Source organism: Thalassophryne amazonica, chromosome 10 (assembly GCF_902500255.1).
Source record: "Thalassophryne amazonica chromosome 10, fThaAma1.1, whole genome shotgun sequence".
In the NCBI taxonomy this organism is placed as follows: Eukaryota; Metazoa; Chordata; class Actinopteri; order Batrachoidiformes; family Batrachoididae; genus Thalassophryne; species Thalassophryne amazonica.
The window spans coordinates 88881001-88903477 of NC_047112.1; the positions used below are offsets into that span (position 1 = coordinate 88881001).

General features: G+C 39.9%; 1 protein-coding gene across 3 annotated transcripts in view; it reads right to left on the minus strand.

Moving 5' to 3' along the window:
- LOC117519151 (UDP-N-acetylglucosamine/UDP-glucose/GDP-mannose transporter-like) overlaps nt 1-22477 on the minus strand; it is a 79279-nt gene that overhangs the window by 49345 nt on the left and 7457 nt on the right. For all 3 annotated transcript variants that reach the window (XM_034180463.1, XM_034180462.1, XM_034180464.1), the window contains exons 4-9: nt 13532-13599; nt 13339-13410; nt 13131-13199; nt 12813-12915; nt 8943-9035; nt 3256-3323 (exon numbers count right to left, since the gene is read on the minus strand). In XM_034180463.1, the coding sequence (XP_034036354.1) occupies nt 3256-3323; nt 8943-9035; nt 12813-12915; nt 13131-13199; nt 13339-13410; nt 13532-13599 (473 nt within the window). The remainder of the gene's footprint in view (nt 1-3255; nt 3324-8942; nt 9036-12812; nt 12916-13130; nt 13200-13338; nt 13411-13531; nt 13600-22477) is intronic.

Genomic DNA, 22477 nt, shown 5'->3' on the forward strand with positions numbered 1-22477 from the left:
CTTTTTATTTTTTTCAAAAACTATATGGATTTGAATCATGTGCGCTTGCTTCAGCCAAGCTTGAACCTTCGTGCGCATGCGTGAGTTTTTTCACGCCTGTCGGTTGCATCATTCACCTGTGGGCAGGTTTTGAGTGAGCACTGGTCCACCCCCCTCGTCGGATTTCTTTTGTCTGGGAACTGGCTGAGCGACTGCCGCTTTGCTCCATGAATTTTTTTTCAGAAACTGTTAGACACAGCCAATTGGAAACCATTCAAAAGATTCAGATGGATATCAGTGAAGATTCTGTCGGTGTATGTGTGTGTATATATATATATATATATATTTTTTTTTTCCCCCCCGGAACATGAAGCAAGATCCATTTAATTGAGGCATTATTTATAACAACATTAAGGAGCACCATGGCATCAGTGTGTGAGTGTATAGGTGGATGCAACGCATCATTGTAAAGCGCTTTGAGCTATGTAAAATGCAGTCCATTTAATTAATGCCACTATATGAGGCACAAATGACGATGAGAGAAATAAGAGAGGGCAGACTCAGGTGGACTGCTGCACTGAACATAAATAAGATGGTTATCGCCAGCACACTATGTAGACTACACAACAGGCATAGATATACAGTAAAGCTTGCATATAATGGATTCAAGCGGACCAGTGAATTTTATCCATTATATTCAAAATCCCCTACACGTATAAAACAGACATAAATCAGTTATATGTATAAAACGGACAATATCCGTTATATGTATGTCACGGATTAGTTACAATCAGAAGGCACTGAACGATCTACAGGGAATCCCCAGCACCTATTAGGTTTACACATTTCCTCGATTAAACACCTGACTTTCAATATGGGCCTGCCTCATTTAATGGCCACGTCAAAACTCTGTCTGAAATAAAAAACAAACAAACAAACAAAAAAACGCCTGCCTTAAATAAGAGCCGGGCATTATGTGCATTAAAAGTATCACATTTAGTCAAGTCACTCATTTTTCTAAGTCCACTGCAGAGTGGTGCCTTAAAATCCTAAAGACCGATTTATGTGTCTACAAATCCGTAACTCTGTAGCCATGCAATGATGTCAATGTGCACGTGACCCTTTTAAAGTTCTCTGGCACATTGGTGGGCGTCTTATTGCAATTTTCTGCAGGAAAAGTTTTTGGATCCATTTGTCCCTCAATAACCTCCACTTCTTTATACAATCATCCACCTCCAAACCAACGGTACAGTACGTGCAATTTCTCTCCATGAATTGTAGGTCTTTTGAGTGTCTGTATTTTTTTTAGAGTTCGTGTTGAAAAGAGGGTCATATTTGGGGACTTCTCTGCCCAACGTATTTGATCCATGATCAAAATGTAATCGACGTGCACACTGCAAAAACTATTAAAATATGACAGGAGAGGAAGGAGTGAAAACATAAAAGCGGCCCATCACAGCCTTTGCAGTCTCAGTCGTTAGAGCAGGTGCGCATCAGACTCTGGAGAGGGTTCACAGCCACGCAAAGGGTTCTGATCTATAGCGGTTGTCTTTGGTGTGCCACACCCAGGGATATGTGTGAAACTTAACATCATATTACAGTGCAGGCTGCAAGCAGCATTTTGTTAATAATGTTAATAAAAGACCTGCCTCATTTAGGCGCCCGGGTGTGAACACGGTTTGAAAAAATAAACGCCAGCACTTTTAATCAAGGAAATACGGTACCTACATTCCTCAAATCGGTGAGTGTCTTTGCTGAACTTTATTTCATACCTCTGTTGCGACTGGGCACACCCAGACTGATCTGTCCGATAAGTGCGAGGGGTTTTTATAAATACATTGCGATGAGGCGAAATGTTTTGTCCGATGTGAGCGAAAATCCGTTACACAAAGTCCAGTATATACAGTGTTTATTACATGGAAAACTATACAAAAGCATTGGAACTTTTGCTTTTGTCTGGTGAGTGCGAATAACCGGTTTATACGATGACAGTTTAGGCGCGTTTCACTACTCAGAAGAGTCCGCATGGAGATTCCATCAATTGTAAATAAACAGTAAATTCATCCAACACAAATAGTAAGTCCCTGCTCGTTGTTTTGCACTCGGGGTCACCACAGCAAATCCAAGGTGGATCTGCATGTCAAACTGGCACAAGTTTTATCTCGTATGCCCTTCCTGACACAACTCCATATTACATGGAGAAATGTGGCAGGGGTTGGGTTTAAACCGGCGAGAGAAACTTAATCACAGGCTGCAATGCCTGGGCGGTGTCCACCCTGCGCTGTGAGACACACCTGGGGCTGTACCGGAGGTGAGTTTACATATCTATCTATGGTGTCAAGGGCTGGCGAAACAGTTCCACCATCATTCCTCCGGACAATGACATAGCAGTGAAAGACTGCTTTCGGTTTGATTGCGCAATGTCCACATCCACTTCACATGATGGATGCCTGTCACATACATGTTGTACATCAATATTTCCTTTGTGCTTCTTGAATGGGATCCAGTGGAGGTGTACATACGCGGCACAAATGGTACATGCCGGCAGGATTTGATCTGCCCGATCCATTTTGGGGTTCCCCTGACTGTGATCAGATTGTTCCGAATGCTGTTATGACGCTGAAGGAATATGTAGATTGCAGTGGGATTGTGCAAAACACTCGAGGCAACCGCGTGAATGGGCCCGCCCGTTTCGATTGCTCTGTGACTGCCGTCTGTCCATCTGTCTGCCGTTTTCAGACTGTACCTTGACACTTTTCAGATCCGGGACGATTTGGCATTTGGACAGCATTCGGCCTCATTCAGGCTATGTGTGACACCAGGTACTGCAGCTTAGCTTCTTCTTCAGTGTTCGGCACAGAATTCATAAGAGCCGTTTTTGTTGTCTCACACAGTCCAAACAAGTGTTGTTCCAAATCATATGAGAAATTTTATTCTCTCTTTGTATTCCAAAGCATGGCTTTTCCATTTGTAAACATTTCTTACATTTACAGTTCTCTAAGACAAAGCAACACTTTTCCTCTGCTGCTGCTTCTACAGGAGAGTGCGAATGACTTCTAACTCAAGTGGTAGGTCACAAGTGTAGATGGTGCCATCTTTTGGCCACATATGATAGTGCAGCATTTTTTTTTAAATACATTATTCACACCAGAATATAACTCAAAGAACCTCCCAAGCCATTTAAAAAACAAAACAAAAAGCAATTTATACTCCAATTATACAGCAATTAGAGCTGCACATTTGCAAATGTATACATAAGCACCGAGTGTCACTTACCCCAGGATACAGGACAGGACAAATTGGATGAGGAAAACTGGATCTGACCAGCCTTCATATTCCACTGCCTGATGACAGAATCAAACAGAAAAACACTGCTGATGGAAACATCTTCAATCATCTCTCTCACTCACTCACGCTGACACTAAATATATGCGATCAGTGGAAGCAGCAATTGTTAGTCCTGTAATTTATTTAAGTAAATAGTCTTGTTGGAGTTGCAGCATCCGAACAGCCTTGTTTTAAATATTCCAACATGACTAAACATGTTTATCCTGATGAGCTATCTTCCAGGCCACAATCCCCCCCCCCCCCCCCACCCCCATCCACACCGCACAATTATTCAAATAACTTATTGAATGTGAGAAAGTTGTTCTCACACTATGGTCTTCAGTCATTAGATCTCAACTCAATTTAACAGCTATGTGAAAAATGTAGCTGACACTTCATTCCACCACCACTACTGTACAGCACCAAAGAAGGGAGCAACTTCTGGAAGGATGAAGTTTGAACAGCCTTTGTCAAAGGTTTTAGTGGCTGAACGTGGAACAACGTCACAGGTCACTTTGTCAGCTGTTCAGTTTAGTCACCTGTCTGTATTTTGTTGTAGAAAATAAGCTCCACGGAAAGTCTGATCAAGGATTCAATGCCACCTTTCAGTAACTGACCACATCATTTAAACTTCAGCTTTTGTGTTTCCGAGTGCCTCTCATTTTTCCATGCAAGAGACTGATTTCGAGGTACTACCAGGCCTGAAAAAAAAAAAAAAAAAAAAAACTGTAGAGGAAACACTGAGCTGTATAAAAAGACACAACAGAAGTTAAACCAAACAACTACTGTATTTTCCAGAGTATAAGTCGCACCTGTCAAAAAATGCCTCGAAGAGGGGAAAAATATATATTTCACACTGGACTATAAGTCACACCTTTTTTCTGTGTTATGAGCTCTTTATTTTGGGATTTTTCTGCATTGTTGTAATGTATTTTTCTATTACTGCCATTTATTCTTTTATTATTGGAGTATATTTTGTTTAGTGCTTTGATTCTTAGGAAAGTTCTATACAAATAGTCATTATTACTATTATTCATAAACATGAATTTTTGGTTTATAAGTCACACCAAGTAGCAGGGCCTCCCAAACTAACAACAACAACAAAAAAACTTGTACTCTGGGAAATATGGTAAAATGTTTTGAGTTAAGTCTGGGAACATACGCTGGAAATGCACTTTGTTGCATCCATCATATCACAACACCGCACTGGGTTCTGGCTGGCAATCACCCAGGTAGACAACCGGTCCATCCCCACAACTCTAAAATAACCATCTATCCGCCATAGCCAGATGAAACATGGACACCCCCTTGGCCTTCTCCAGCCACTGGGGTCATCAACACTGAGGCACCTGCACAGAGAAATGCTCCACATGGCTACAATGTCTAAGCAGATGCTCTGCACTGATGATATTCATCATCACCCCTTCAATTTCCAACTTCACACTCATCACCCTGTCAGACACTCGCTTAACCTCCAACACACTTTTAACATACTCTTCCTTTAAAATGACCCCAATACCATTTCTCTTCCTGTCCTCACCATGGTACAACTTGTACCCACCGCCGATGCTCCTGCTCTTACTTCCCTTCCACTTGATCTCTTGCACACACAATATGTCTACCTTTCTCCTCTCCATCATATCAGCCAGCTCTCTCCTTTTACCAGTCATACTACCAACATACAAAGTCTCCACTCTCGTTTTCTTCTTCACCCGCTGTTTGTGGAAACGTTCTCCTCCTCTTCTTCATCGTCTTCACCCAGCAGTAGCCCAATTTCCACTGGCACCCTGTTGGGCAACAGCACCGGTGGCGGACGTTGTTAACCCAGGCCTGCCCGATCCGGTATGGAAATTCAGTTCTTAGTCTGCATAGTTGGGTTGGCTTGTTTTACGCCAGATGCCCTTTGTGGCTCAACCCTCCTCATTTATCCGGGCTTGGGACCGGCACTCAGAATGTACTGGCTGCACACCCCATGTGGCTGAGTTCTTAAAGCACCTTGACACTTGCACAAATTTGATCCTCGCAATGGCACACAATTTCGCGTGCCGGTGAGTAAAGTCGTCATAATATGTGCACGGCTGCATGCCAGTGTGCAAAGAAAATTTTGAAGTGTTCAAAACGTCTGGCACATTAAATTCGTGAACATTGTGCAACCTGCATGAACACTGCGTGTCACTGTATGTCATTGTGCGCAGGGCATCTGAATGATTCTGACAAGATGTTACATCTATAATAAACATAATATTTCAGATACATTATCTAACTCATAAGAAGGTATAGGGTGTCCCCAAACAATATGCAACATTTTATCAGCAAAGAAAATGGTCAAGCATAGTCTAGGAAATAAATTTATGGCTGGATAGAAAGCTGAATGGTTGAAGTTTTTCAGACCAATGTCAATATTGGCCCTGCATTTTGTCAATCTAAAGTCATTGCACCTGTTTGACACTTTTGGTCTGGTGCCAAAACTCAATTTTTGTTCGCTGTAGTATGGTTAATCTTGGCATTTTCCTGAGTCTTGCTTGACATCAACATAAACTTCAGGGTCTCTGCAAGTAAAAAAGAAACATAAGTGATTACGTTTGTAGTATTTAAGGGTCAAACTAAGTGTTTTAAATGTATATTTTTTGGGACACCCTTTGAAACAAAATTCCAAATGCGTTAGCACGATGCGCGCAAGACAACCTGCAGCTGTAGATAATATCTCTGATTCTGGGAGCGATGAATGATTTCATCAGCCAACTTCTGAGAGCAAATGCGTCACAGGCTATGAAATGATTATTTTATATTGCGTGGCACTGGCATTGGAAAGACAAATTGTGTGGCAGTGTGGGGATCAAATTCATGCGTCAAGGTGCCTTCATACAACTGTTCAAAGTAGGTGGCACAACGTGACAGTACAGCAGAGGTATCTGTGAGGACTGAACCATCTTCCCTCATAACTGCAGTGGGATGAGTTGTAGGTTTAGAGGAAAAAAGTGCTTTGATTCCTCTGTAAGCAAGTCGAGGGTCACTAGACCACAGATGGTGTCACCTCGTCACAGATTCCTGTTTACAAATTCTCAGAGCAATCCCAGTCTGCTTCCTAAGATTTCCAACAAGCTGTACACTAAGACTCTTTTGGGTGATATTTAGAGTGTCCTCTGATAAGAAATACCTCCTCATATAGACACTAGTGGCTCCAATACAATCCTCAGCACCTTTCAGGGTCTATTTACAGAAAAACTCGCACAACCTATTCGGCTCACCAGAAGAGTCCATGTGCTCCCAAAGATTTTCTATTGAGTTCAAGTCTGGAGACTGGCTACGCCACTCCAGGACCTTGAAATGCTTCTTACGGTGACCCTCCTTAATTGTCCTGGCTGTGTGTTTGGGGTCATTGTCATGCTGAAAGACCCAGCCACAACCCATCTTCAATGCTCTTAAAGAGGGAAGGAGGCTGTTTGTCAAAATCTCACAATACATGACCCCATCCATCCTCCCTTCAATACAGTGCAGTTGTCCTGTCCCCTTTGCAAAAGAGCACCCCCAGAGTATGATGTTTCCACCCCCATGCTTCATGGTTGGGACGGTTTTCTTGGGGTTGTTCTTATCCTCCAAACACAACTGTAGTTGATGCCAAAAAGCTCTATTTTGGTCTCATCTGACCACATGACCTTCTCCCATGCCTCCTCTGGATGATCCTGATGGTCACTGGTGAACTTCAAACGGGCCTGGACATGTACTGGCTGGAGCAGGGGGACCTTGCTGCCCTGCAGGATTTTAAACCATGACAGCATCATGTGTTACTAATGTAATCTTTGACTGTGGTCCCACCTCTCTTCAGGTCATTGACCAGGTCCTCCTGTGTAGTTCTGAGCTTTCTCAGAATCATCCTAACCCCACAAAGTGAGATCTTGCATGGAATCCCAGACCGAGGGAGATTGACAGTCATCTTGTGTTTCTTCCACTTTCTAATAAATAATCATAACAGTTGTTGTCTTCTACCAAGCTGCTTGCCTGTTGTCCTGTAGTCTATCCCAGCGTCGTGCAGGTCTACAGTTTTGTCCCTGGTGTCCTTAGACAGCTCTTTGGTCTTGGCTATGGTGGACAGGTTGGAGTGTGATTGAGTGTGTGAACAGGTGTCTTTTATACAGGTAACAAGTTCAAACAGGTGCAATTAATACAGGTAAAGAGTGCAGAGTAAGAGGGCTTCTTAAAGAAAAATTAACAGGTCTGTGTGAGCCAGAATTCTTGCCGGCATCATGTGTTACTAATGTAATCTTTGTGACTGTGGCCCCAGCTCTCTTCAGGTCATTGACCAGGTCCTCCTGTGTAGTTCTGAGCTTTCTCAGAATCATCCTTACCTCTTGTGTTTCCTCCACTTTCTAATAAATAATCATAACAGTTTTTGTCTTCTCACCAAGCTGTTTGTCTATTGTCTTGTAGCCCTTCCCAACCTTGTTCAGGTTACATTTACAGTTTTGTCCTTGATGTACTTAGACAGCCCTTTGGTCTTGGCTATGGTGGACAGTTTGGAGTGTAATTGATTGAGTGTGTGAACAGGTGTCTTTTATACAGGTAACAAGTTCAAACAGGTGTAATTAATACAGGTAAAGAGTGCAGAATAGGAGGGCTTGTTAAAGAAAAATTAACAGGTCTGTGAGAGCCAGAATTCTTGCTGGTTGGTAGGTGATAAAATACTTATTTCATGCAATAAAATGCAAATTAATTATTTAAAAATCATACAATGTGATTTTCTGGATTTTTTTTTTATTCTGTCTCTCACAGTTGAACTGTACCTATGATAAAAATTGCAGACTTCTCCATTCTTTCTAGGTGGGAAAACCTGCAAAACTGACAGTGGATCAAATACTTATTTCCCCACTGTATCTGTGGTCAAAATTCACAAACGTGGCACTTTTGCTGACTCAATAGATCTGCACATTTCTCCAGCATTTTCCCCCAAGGACATGGGCGATCTGAAGGCTGAAACCAGAAGCACTAGAAGAAGCACTGCCAATATTTTGAAGGTGAAATATTTTACTGTTGTGAATGTAGATATTAAAATCTTTCACCTCCAAAATATTTTAGTTATTTGCTTCTGTTGAGTTACTGCAATAATAATGCAAGTGCATTTGTTTTATTTGACATTATATGGTAGAAAGTAAATACAGTAGATTACACAGATATGCAACAGCAGTGAAGAACTGAGGATTTGTTGACTGCATTAGTGCCACCAACAATTACGAAACATACTTTTCAATTCAACAAATTGATTTTCCACCAGTTTTACTCATATTAGTTTGTATGTGAACTGTGGTGTGTAATACACTCTGGGGAAGTTGTCAGCATCGCTGCAATAACTCGACTAAGTGCATAATAGCAGCTTTGTGCTTTTCGGACTGCCGGGCCCCAGCTGGGCAAACTAGAAGGACTCTGCCCACGCTAACCAACAAACAGGCAGCTCATATGTACAGCACACACCCAAGACTGCACACATGCACACTCACTGAAAAGCATTCTTTAAAATCAATCAGTATCTGGATGGAAAATTCATGACAAGGAGTCAATGTTACACTTCAGGCACCGTAAAGAAGACTGGATGCGTGATGAAGAGAAGTAAAAATAGCAGAAATACAAAAAGGAAGACTCACCCTTTGTATGTCTCCAGTCACATGAGCGAATAGCAAAGTTGGAAGTAACATAAATAATGCATTATAATACAATAATCCATATTTTCCCAACTCCTGTTTGAAACAGATGGGCAAGGAAGGGTGGGAGAACAGAAGACAGAAGAGACATAAGCATTTCAGTGTGTTTTTCCACATACACACAGATGTTGTGCACATCTCACCTATGTCCATCTTTCATAAACACACACCTGTTACTTAAGAATACATGCAGCTCTACAGGCATCGCAGACTAAATCTGGATCCAGTTCTGCCTCGGCTGTAATGCGAGTACGGCACAGTGGGTCCATGTGACATAACTAACTAAAATAAGATACAAATCTTTTTGTGGTGTAACAGTCATCTGTAAAGAACAGCCCAAATTAACAGACAAAAATCTTTTGGTTACTTGCATTTTGCTTAGGGCTGCCACAGTGGTATGAAGCCAAATGTCGATTTGGCGCAGACTTTACATTAGATTCCCTTCTTGATGAAATGCTAGATGTATATGGAGAATGGGGCACAGGTGGCCTAGAACTGTGGACCTATTGTTTGGGATCACAAAGACAATCCCTACTCTAAACTGCATTCCAGAACCCAACATTGAGCTTCTGCAAGATTAAACAAGGTATAATCTACAAATGTAATTTTCAGTGTTTCCTGACAGTTTTATAAGCCTGATGGGTAAAAGATTATTGAGAATGTGAAGAATAATGTCTGACTTTTGTTGTGTTGACAGGAGTCAAAATTTGTTGAGCACATAAGAGTATACATGCCCACAAAGCGCATCTGTAAAGTATTCACAGCGCTTCCCTTTTTTCCCCCCCCCCTTTTTTCACATTTCATGTTACAGCCTTATTCCAAAATGGAATAAATACGTTTCCCCCTCAAACGTCTGTTCACAACACCCCATAATGACAACATGAATGTACTGCATATATATTCAGATTACTTTATTAGTTTCAGAAAGGCAATTCATTTATACAGTCAGCCCATCCATAATTACAAAATAAACACAATAGAGAAGGAAAAATATATTTTTCCTTACTTTTGGTGCAATCCACTGCTGCTGTTAAAACTCCTCAATAACTCTAATTTCATGACAAATAGGCCTGTCACAATAATTAAAATATCGACTTATCCTTAAATATATAAAAATAAATTTGATAACTTTGCTGGCCTTGATATATTGTCCTTTATAAGCGTGTTTGTTTACATAAGTAACAAACATTTGAGTTAATTGCGCTGTTGGTGTCCCTCTCAGCCTGTTCTCTGCAGGATACAAGTCTCTCTGGGAGGCACACACAAACAAAACACTGAACCAGCCAGTTGAAGTGATTGCACAATTCCATCCAGAAAGTTTAAAAAAAATAAATGAAACTGGTTTCAAAGACAAATTCCACAGCTATGGTGTGGGAACATTTTGGATTTAAGCCAAATGATCAAGACGAACCCAGTAACGCAAATGAGCCAGTATGTCAACTTTTTTTATAACGGTGGCAACAAAAACAATCTCCTCCAGGATGTGGGAACAAAAACCTCAGATGAACATGGAGAGCCCCACCCCCCTGACAGTTTACCCAACAATACAAATATAAATGCAACAGCCCAAAATAGTGCACGGTCACAAATACTACTAGTCCATTTATAGCCAAACTGATGGAGCCATTCAACATGAATGTACTGCATATATATTCAGATTACTTTATTAGTTTCAGAAAGGCAATTCATTTATACAGTCAGCCCATCCATAATTACAAAATAAACACGCTAGAGAAGGAAAAATATATTTTTCCTTACTTTTGGTGCAATCCACTGCTGCTGTTAAAACTCCTCAATAACTCCAATTTCATGACAAATAGGCCTGTCACAATAATTAAAATATCGACTTATCCTTAAATATATAAAAATAAATTTGATAACTTTGCTGGCCTTGATATATTGTCCTTTATAAGCGTTTGTTTACATAAGTAACAAACATTTGAGTTAATTGCGTTGTTGGTGTCCCTCTCAGCCTGTTCTCTACAGGATACAAGTCTCTCTGGGAGGCACACATAAACAAAACACTGAACCAGCCAGTCGAAGTGATTGCACAATTCCATCCAGAAAGTAAAAAAAAAATAAATGGAACTGGTTTCAAAGAAATTCCACAGCTATGGTGTGGGAACATTTTGGATTTAAGCAAAATGATCAAGACGAACCCAGTAACGCCAATGAGCCAGTATGTCAACTTTTTTTTTTTTTTTTTAGAACGGTGGCAACAAAAACAATCTCCTCCAGGATGTGGGAACAAAAACCTCAGATGAACATGGAGAGCCCCACACCCCTGACTGACAGTTTACCCAACAATACAAATATAAATGCAACAGCCCAAAATAGTGCACGGTCACAACTACTACTAGTCCATTTATAGCCAAACTGATGGAGCCATTCAACAGAGTTTAAAAACCAGCATTTAAAGATGCGCTTAAAGCATTTGTCAGGTAGTACGAATTACCACACCCCCACAGCCCAAAACTGCCACTAACAGAGTCCAAATGTCTTGCTTATATTTATTTTTGATATTTTAATATTTATCACGTTTCAATTTCAATGTTAAATATTGTTGAGAATTAAAAGCTCATTTTTGTTTTAAAAGATGTACTTGCAGTTTTAGGGTATGCTTCATCATTGCAGTGGCATAAAATTATCTTAAAACGACAGACATCTTTATCGTGATATTTTCATGAACAATATATCAGCCAACAAAATTTGTTATCATGATAGCCGTAACGCAAAACATCTGCACTGTTTGAAGGCAAAGTGTTAATTTGGGAGAAAAAAAAGGTATAAGAATTTAGTGAGCTGCATGATTGGTTTGACAGGCAGTAGCTACCGTGAATCCTCCAAATCAGTGCTGCTAGTTTGCGCCCCACAGGCCATGTTTTTGGAAATGCTTCACAAGTGAGTCTGGAAAAAAAATAATTAATTCAATAAACCTACTGGGTTTACATGCAACATGAGTTCTACCAATGATGACTGAAGGATTCTGACAATAAACATGCACATTAAAGGTTGCTTTTAACTAAATATACTGGTTGCACTTGAGCATAATAAATGCATATGCATATTAAATTTTGCTTATACCCACCCACCCACCCACATATACACATATATATATACACACATATATATATATATATATATATATATATATATATAGCACACACTATTTCACATTCTACTCCCTAGTGACCAAATTTGTAAGTTAAAGGTGTCCAACATCGAACATGTTGGAAAGTTTTGGTGAGCTGATCCTGTCTACCAAATTCTACCTTGATATATGAAGCCTTTTTCAAGATACTGCATACACAATGTTTCTGAAAATTTAACAACTTGGTCGCCACAACTAAAACTCAAATATAGCCAACATCAAACTGACCTGAGAGCTTAGTGACGAGATGTTCTGTACCAAGTCTCGCATTGATTTATGAAATCTTTACCAAGATATCACACATACACCGACCAAACGCAGACAGACATGCGTGGACAGTCAAGCAGTTACAGGATTAGATCTGCTTTGCCTTTGAGGATGCAAGCAAAAAAAAAAAAAACTCACAACTGCAGAGAACACAGTGGAGCCAAACACAGCACAAACTTTAAATAAAGCAAGCGAGTAATTAAAAAGAAAAAAACAGAAAAACTTAAGCCATGACGACACAAAACCCCCTCGGTGTGAGAGAACACTGTGGGCCTTTAAACCAGCTGCTGAAGGACAGTTTCAGTTTTCCAAATTCACCAACTTCAGCTCAGTGCCAAAAATAGTCCCTCCTATCCCACAATGTTTACTATTCATCTGGTGCTGCTGCCACATACCTTTGCATCTAATTTCTGTTTCACGTAGGCTCCGTTGACTGCAGTCAGCACATTATTCAGAAGGATGAATACATAACCTTCAAGGTCAAAGGACAAGTCAGCACTGTGGAGAAAAGAATAGGTCAAGGTAGGTGTGTCATCAGTTCTCCTTCCATCCTCTACTCCAGCAGGGTTCCTTTAACTACACGTGTCTTATGACTCTGAAGATGACGTCGGTTAAGAGAGGATGTGCATCAGAACAAGATGACCCTCAGTAGTGATAACAAAGGCAATATAGTTCTGGTTTGGCTAAAAGCTGCAACACCTGGTACAAGTTACCTTGCAGCGATAAAGGCCCCCAGGATCATTGTAAATACTGTCAGCTGGACTGGCCTGGAGAATTTCTTCCTGCAAAAATGAAATGAATTTCAATCCAACATCATTCCAGAACGCAAATATTAGACAGTATAAACAGAGGAGCTCGGTATATATTCTTCTTAATAAAAGACATTAAATATCTGAGAAATGACATGTAACAAAGACTCACTTGAGCAGAAATCCCTCAGCCAGCATAGTAAATAAGATGGAGAACCTCCTGAGGACTGTAAACATGGGCAGGCTGGGGGAAGGGGACAGAGATTGCAAAATCATATTGGCAGAACAACAAGCACCATACCCTGTGACGCAATGACAAACTTCCCTTTAAGCATCGTTCAGCCACTTTATAGACAAGAACTTACTTCAGCCTTTTGGTTCCAAACAGGCCACTGATTTGATTTCCCACATAAAGCAGAGGTAGAGGAAAGATCTAAAAACAAGCAAACATGAAATTTTATGCTAAAAGTGAAAGGCATGTGATGCTGGGATTGTATTTTTTTTCTAATAAAATGTGAAAATGTGAAGAGAAAATAAAGCACCAGTGTTAATTTTCTGACATTGATGTCGATATATCTGGCACTCAGTTTAACACAATCCATTTTTGTATCAATGCTTTACACAAAACTTCACTGAAGTCTGTACAGACTGAATGTACATGAAGGAGACTAGTGAGGGACGTCGCCAAAAGAAACAACTCAGAAGGAGTTATAGGCTTCTGTAGCTGCAACTGGAACAAGAGTGCTCTGAGAGCACAATATCCTGCGCTGGAAAATGCTGCTTCTGTACAAGTGCTTGCTGCATTCCGATACCATTTCAACATATCTGATACATTTGTTTTGTCAGGACACATCAGCTATTTGCAATTCTAGCAAAAACTGTAAAATTAGCTAATTTTAGGGAATAATTTCATTTGTAAATCAAGAGAAACATTTCTTGCTAATGAATCACAGGACAGAATAATAAATATTTCAAACAAGAGAAATGCGTATAATCAACATATATCAAGGACTTTTTTTCCCCTGACGTTCCTCCTAAACATCTCAATGCTTGTGTAGATATGATTGTGGTTTGGCTGCCCCACCTCACCCACCCATGTTCGAGTGTTCTTTGACACCAAAAGTTGTGTTTGATAAAGCAAAAGGATTGTATGGAGTCAAACTTTGTGAAAATTTGACATGCTTTATTAATAAAAGTGTTAATATAAAAAAAGAAGAAATTCCTCCTAAAAATGTGACAGAAGTTGATTTTCAGAACGCCTATACCCTTTGTGGGACGCAAGGAGGGAGAGAGGGAGGGGCAAATGGAAATCGCCACGACATAATCCGCTTTTGGGCCTTCACCGAGCAGGGGATTAAAAACTGTACATAATGCTATAAATTACAATCATTCATAAATGGTTAATGTTACACATTTATAATCATTACATACAAAATACACTTTGATTCTTTAATTTCCACTGCATTGTGGTGTTGTACAGAGGCAACACTGAGGGGGAGCATCGTCCTCCCAGGGATCAATGGGATTTTTAAAATTCTATTTATTTATTAATTACCTCACATAAAACAAAAAAATCTCAAACATGTTAAAATAAGATTGGGGGGAAATTACATTCAATGAAAGTAATCAACAAGAAAAGGGTAAAAATGTATGATGTTCCTTTAGTCGTATGATCTGTATTTTTGGCAAAGATTTATCTGTCTTTCACTGCCCTCCAGGTGGAGTTAATTACATATTCACCCTGTATGTGAACCCACTCACTCTTATTTCTAACTCCAGTTATTTACTAACTCCAGACACTCTGGTAAAGCAAACACTAAAGAAGGCCGGGCCTCATGTGGCGGACTTAAAGCTGCTACTCTCTGACAAACGTCATGCAAACCACATAAATAAAATACGAATCCAATGCATCACACGAACGGAGAATGTTTCATCAGCAAACATGCAGAGCAAAATATGTCGATAAGCATCAAAATGTGCGTATTCGATGACAGAATCAAAAGTCTGATGCTTTCTGTTGAAAGTGTCTTTTCTTTCTCCACTTTGCTCCGAAGCAGATGACAATATATTCAACTACACTGATCGTTGTGGGACACACACACACACACACACACACACAGCAGAGCACTCTGGAAAGATGAAAAATTAAAGTGGTTAGCTGGTGTTCAGTTTTGGAAACGTACACACCAGCATTCAAATGAAGGTAAAACTGGTGATGAATGGCTCACCCCATCAAGCGCTGAATCACACAGTGCAATGCTAACTGTGCCACTCAAATGCATTCACAGCTTTACTTCTGGCTATGGACATACTTATGGAACCGCTGATCATGCTGCTGGGTTTGGGAAGGTAGAAGGAAACTGGCAAGATGGATGGAATTTGGCTGGGGTGTGGGCACGGAAGAGCAGCGCGTGGGAGGATGAGGGCAGTGCGTGACGCCCTCTGAAATCGAGCTAGCTGGAACACAGTGATGATGCCATGCATTGCTCTCAAGTTGCTTGTCACAGGTTCTCCCTCTCTACACTCTAAAAGTGGACACAGTATTGTCAGTGAAAGTTGGTGGGTAAATACTGCCTACCGAACTATAAACAGCATGACATGCACTATGTGCTTCAAGTACTCATAAAATGCAAGGATGCATTAATAACTACAGTTGTATGCCAAAGTTTGAGCACCCCATGATTTTCCTTTATAAATCATTGGTTGTCTGTATCAAAAATTTCAGTTAAATATATCATATAGCAGACGAACACACTGATATTTGAGAAGTGAAATGAAGTTTCTAGTATTTACAGAAAGTGTGCAATAATTATTTAAACAAAATTAGGCAGGTACATAAATTTGGGCACTCATCATTTTATTGATTTGAATACATTTCTCTAATTATTGGAACACAAAATTGTTTTGGTTAGCTCACTGACCTTTGACCTCCTTACACAGGTGAATCCAATCAATGAGAAAGGGTATTTAAGGTGGCCATTTGCAAATGTTTCCCCTCTTTGCATCTCTTCTAATGAGTGGCAACATGGGAGCCTCTAAACAACTCTGAAATGACCTGAAAACAAAGACTGTTCAACATCATGGTCTAGGGGAAGGATACAAAAAGCCATCTCAGAGATTTCAGCTGTCAGTTTTCACTGTGAGAAACATAGTGAGGAAATGGGAGACCGTAGGCACAGTACTAGTTGAGGCCCTAAGTGGGAGGCCAAGAAAAATCTCAGATAAGCTGAAGTGAAGGATGGTGAGAACAGTCATCGTCAACCCACAGACCTGCTCCAAAGACCTACAACATGATCTTGCTGCAGATAGTGTCTCTGTGCATCGTTCAACTATACAGCACACTTTGCACAAGGAGATGCTATATGATGCTGTAATGCAGAGGAAGCCTGTTCTGCATACATGCCACAGACAGAGTCGCTTGAGGCACATTTGGACAAGCCAGCTTCATTTTGGAATAAGGTGCTGGGGAGTGATGAAACTAAAACTGAGTTATTTGGACATAACAAGGGGTGGTATGCATGGCTGAAAAAGAACAACATTCCAAGAAAAACACTTGCTACCTACAGTAAAATTTGGAGGTGGTTCCATCATGCTGTGGGGCTGTGTGGCCAGTGCAGGTACTGGGAATCTTGTTAAAGTTGAGGGTCACATGGATTCCAGTCAATATCAGCAGATTCTTGAGAACAATGTTCAAGAATCAGCGACAAAGTTGAAGTTGCACCGGGGCTGGATCTTTGAACAAGACAACGACCCTAAATACTGCTCAAAATCTACTAAGGCATTCATGAAGAGGAACAAGTACAACATTCTGAAATGGCCATCTCAGTCCCCAGACCTGAATATTATTGAAAATCTGTGGTGTGATTTTAAGTGGGCTGTCCATGCTCAGAAACCAACAAACCTGAGATGTTTTATAAAGAAGAATGGTCCAAAATACCTTCAACCAGAATCCAGACTCTCATTGGAAGTTATAGGAAGCGTTCAGAGGCTGTTATTTCTGCAAAAGGAGGATCTACTGAATACTGATGTATTTTTTTCTGTTGGGGTGCCCAAATTTATGCACCTGCCTAATTTTATTTAAAGAATTATTGCACACTTTTTGTAAATCCTATAAACTTCCTTTCACTTCTCAAATATCACTGTGTTTGTCTGCTAGATGATATATTTAACTGAAATTGCTGATCCAAACAACCAATGTTTTATAAACGTAAAATCATGGAAATCATCAGGGGTGCCCAAACTTTTACATAACCCTGTATACTACACAACTTTAAAGTTCTGAAAAGTACAGTTTATTTAGAGCTCTAAGATAGACCTCTGTTCGCTCACACTCAAAACAGGGTTGAATGCATAGGACACCATTTTTAAATGTAGATTATGGGGCAAAATGAAAAATACAAAATATTAGGTTTATATTTCATATAGGTTTCCTTATGAAGGGTCCTCCTAAAGGGATGCATAGTAACCTAATAAAAGCTATGTACGGGATATACTTTATGAATATTCAAAAAACCTTTTTAATACCAAAAAAACCCCCATCTTCCAAGTCCGTGCCTGATATGCCGAGCCTCTGTTGAAATAAAAGAAACATGGTTCTGAAGGTACCCCGTGATAAAATTTTAATGCAAAAATAAGTATCTTGAATGATTTATAATATAAATCTGACCCTTAAAATGCCCTTTTAGCAAAGCACTCAATTGCATACCGGGTTCAATTTGGGGATTAAGAATTTTGCCCATGAGCACTTAGTGATTTTCCAGTCTGATGTGGATTTGAACCAAGGTAGAATGTGGGCTACATTAGGGAGAACTGGTTGAGCTTTTACTGTGTTCCAGGGCACACCTTGTTGGACAAACAATTAGGGTAACGACTTCGTGTCCTGGAAGAAGCCGGACGTTTTCTCTGTTGTATTTGTTGACCAAACATAAGACACCATGAAAAGTGTGACAACACTGCAGCGTGAAACCAGACCAACTAGACCAAATACTGTATGCTACCATCATACTGAGCATGCAATGTAGTGTCGCAGTGATGTAACATTTGACCTTGACCAAGACGACCTGGTTTCAAGGCCATTACAAACACAAATAATCAAACTGGTATTATTTTACAACACTAGCTGGCATTAGTAAGTGCTCAATGAAGTTATGTACTTCTGTATGAAGTTCTGTACTTTGCCGCACGGTGAAACCGTCTGATAAGACCGATGATTAAGTTGTGCACATATTCATCACGGAACCTACTGTGGACAAACTGTATCTGCATGAATTACCGACCAATTCCCATTTAAGTTAAAATGGGAGCCTTGCTACTGTCAAGACATGAAGTTTGTAAAATGTGTTAAAAAAAAAAAAAATTATAATTTTGCCTGGGCTGAAGAGGATTAAAAGTTCAGATGCTGTTCTCCATCACAGTACAATTCATCCAGAAAATATTCACAGCACTTCACTTTTTCCACATTTTGTTATGTTACAGCCTTATTCCAAATCTAGAAGCACTCGGAGAGTGCAAACCTCCGCCAAGGCCATAGGGTCACTGACGTCACATGGAATACCCTTTGGCAAAGAGACTTATTCCACGTCGTTTCACGCATCTACCATCATGTTTCAGATTCAGTGGTTAACCCTCTGGGGTCCGAGGGCATTTTTTGGACAGTTCACTCGCCTGGCATAAATGTTTTATTATGGCTGTTAACAGCTCTCCCTGCATCCCACAATCAAGTTTTATGTCTCTTTTTTTCAGGACAACCTGTACTTTCAAAATATATATGCTATAGTTGTGTTTTATAAGTGCAATAAAGGTTTACAATCAGAAATAAGAAAGGAAAAAGTAAAGCGGAAAATAATTTTTCTACACACATTTATTCAAAACACACAGCAAACTATAATAAACTAGTAACACATCACTCCTAAAAACAATCTTTGGTGTGTCACGTGAGGTGAATCAGCCCTACGATTGGATTTTGGAAAACCAAGTGACGGTGAACCAATTCCGATTGGACACTCACATTGCTCACGTCATCACACAGCTTCTATGAGAAGTACAAAGATGGTGGATGGTGGCTCGAAAGTCAGCGGAGTTAACTTTTTACAAAAAAAAAAGTAACTTTCTATCTCATATCATTCAAATGTTATTTATAATTTAGAAAAGCTTGGTCTCAGCCGTCGTATATGACGGCGTCGGCCCCAGAGGGTTAAACCCTTAGATCTTCAGCAAATGTATTTATAAAGAGAAACTGCATGAACTACACAAGTTTTTTTTCTTTTCTAATAAGTTTATTCAGTCTTTGTGGCCCGTCTTTGTGAAGTTAGATGCAAAAATGTTGAAATTGGCCCTATCCTGCAATGATAAAGAATCCTTAAAAAAAATTACTGGAACCGAATCGTATTCCGGATCTTTACCAAAACTTAATGATGTCTAAGTTAGGCCAAGATACACCCCGGTAAAAATTTCATTGAAATCTGTTGAGGATTTGAGTCATCCTGCTAACAAACCAACCAACCAACAAACAAACGGATGCGACTGAAAACATAACATCCTTGGCGGAGGTAATGAAGTAAATTTATTTTTCCCCTCAAAATTCTACTCACAACACCCCATAATGACAACACGAAAAAGGGTGCATTTTTTTTTATTTATTAAAAAAATAAATAAATAAATTAGAAATCACATGTACATACGAACTCGTACTGTAAGTGCTTACAGCCTTTGCTCAATACTTTGTTGATGCACCTTTAACAACAATTACAGCCTCAAGTCTTCTTGAAAATGATGCCACAAGCTTGGTGCACCTATCTTTTGGCACTTTTACCCATTCCTCTTTACAGCACCTCTCAAGCTCCATCAGGCTGGATGGGAAGAGTGTAGACACTGGACAGCCATTTTCAGATCTCTCCAGAGATGTTCAATCGGATTCAGGTCTGGGCTCTGGCTGGGCCACTCAAGAATCTTCACCGTTGTTCTGAAGCCACTCCTTTGATATCTTGGCTGTATGTTTAGGGTTATTGTCCTTCTGAAAGATAAACTGTCAGTCCATTATGAGGACAAGAGCGCTCTGGAGAAGGTTTCATCCAGGATGTCTCTGTACATTACTGCATTCATCTTTCCCTCAATCCTGACTAGGCTCCCAGTTCCTGCCACTGAAAAACATCCCCACAGCATGATGCTGCCACCACCATGCTTCACTGTAGGGATGGTGCCTGGTTTCCTCCAAGCATGGCACTTGTTCAGTCTTTGTCTCATCAGAGCAGAGAATTTTGTTTCTTATGGTCTCAGAGCCCTTCAAGTACCTTTTGGCAAACTCCAGGTGGGCTGCCATGTGCCTTTTACTAAGGAGTGGCTTCCAACTGGCCACTCTACCATACAGGCCTGATTGGTGGATTGCTGCAGAGATTGTTGTCCTTCTGGAAGGTTCTCCACTCTCCATAGAGGAATACTGGAGCTCTGACAGTGACATGCACTGTCAACTGTGGGACATTATATGTAGACAGATGTGTGCCTTTCCAAATCATGTCCAATCAACTGAATTTACCCCAGATGGACTCCAGTTTATTTATTTATATATATATATATATATATATATAAATAAATAAAACCTTTATTTAACCAGAAAAGAAAACCCAATGAGATCAAGACCTATTTCACGGGGGGAATCTGGCCTAGAAGGCAACAGCACACAGCATCAGGCAAAGCAATAATAAAACAGTAATAAAAACAACACATCAGCCATAAAATACAAACAAGCAGCTAACATATGGACACAATTATTTTAATTAACAATGCTAGCTCTAGCACAATAAAGCTGGTGGTCTGACAGGGTTTAAGACCGACAAATTGTCCAAAAGATTTCCATTGTCAGTTTTCTAATATTGATCGGAAAGCTGTCAGTGAAACCAGCCCAGGCAGTTTCAATTCCGTTTGGAGGGTATTACAAGAAAATTAAAAGAACAAGCAACAGGGGGGCAATCTACAGCAGCAAATTCATTATTTACAACTGTTCCTTTAAAATCAATGTTAAAAGAATCAAACAAGTGCCCTGCTGAAACAAAATGTTCATTAAAATAATTTACCATGGTGCCCTTATCAGGCAGGGTTATAGAGTCTGATCAAGAAAGTAGGCAAATCACTGGAAGACATAGCACCAGTCGCAGATCTAACAACATTCCTAAAAAATTTCTTGGGCTCATTTAAACTTTTGGTAGTTTCGGATTAAAAAAAAAATTGTCAGATTTTGCCTTCTTGATCAAAAACGTACATTTATTGTGCAATTGCCGAAAAATAATCCTGTCCATCTCAGATTTAGTTTTTCACGCCGTGGTCCAGGCATGAGCTCTTTCTTTAAGATTTCCAACCTCCATGGAAAACCAGGGATTATTCCACCCCTTTACTCTAAATTTACGTAATTGAGCATGCTTATTTATTAGCTAGAAGAATTCCTCATGAAATTAATTCCAGGCCAGCTCAACATCGCCTAAAATGGAGATTCACTTCCACTCAACACTTAGTAGATCCTATAAAAAAAAGCATGCTCCTGAAAATGTTTAAACTCTCTCTCAAGCAAAATTCATGGTTTGGCTTTAGAAAGTTTGACATTTCTGACCACTGCAACTACACAGTGGTCACTTGTTCACAAAAACACCGACACCATTATACAACCCCTGGCAAAAATTATGGAATCACCAGCCTTGGAGGATGTTCATTCAGTTGTTTAATTTTGTAGAAAAAAAAAGCAGATCACAGACATGACACAAAACTAAAGTCATTTCAAATGGCAACTTTCTGGCTTTAAGAAACACTATAAGAAATCAAGAAAAAAAAAATTGTGGCAGTCAGTAACGGTTACTTTTTTAGACCAAGCAGAGGGGAAAAAAATATGGAATCACTCAATTCTGAGGAATAAATTATGGAATCACCCTGTAAATTTTCATCCCCAAAACTAACACCTGCATCAAATCAGATCTGCTCATTAGTCTGCATCTAAAAAGGAGTGATCACACCTTGGAGAGCTGTTGCACCAAGTGGACTGACATGAATCATGGCTCCAACACGAGAGATGTCAATTGAAACAAAGGAGAGGATTATCAAACTCTTAAAAGAGGGTAAATCATCACGCAATGTTGCAAAAGATGTTGGTTGTTCACAGTCAGCTGTGTCTAAACTCTGGACCAAATACAAACAACATGGGAAGGTTATTAAAGGCAAACATACTGGCAGACCAAGGAAGACGTCAAAGCGTCAAGACAGAAAACTAAAAGCAATATGTCTCAAAAATCGAAAATGCACAACAAATGAGGAACGATTGGGAGGAAACT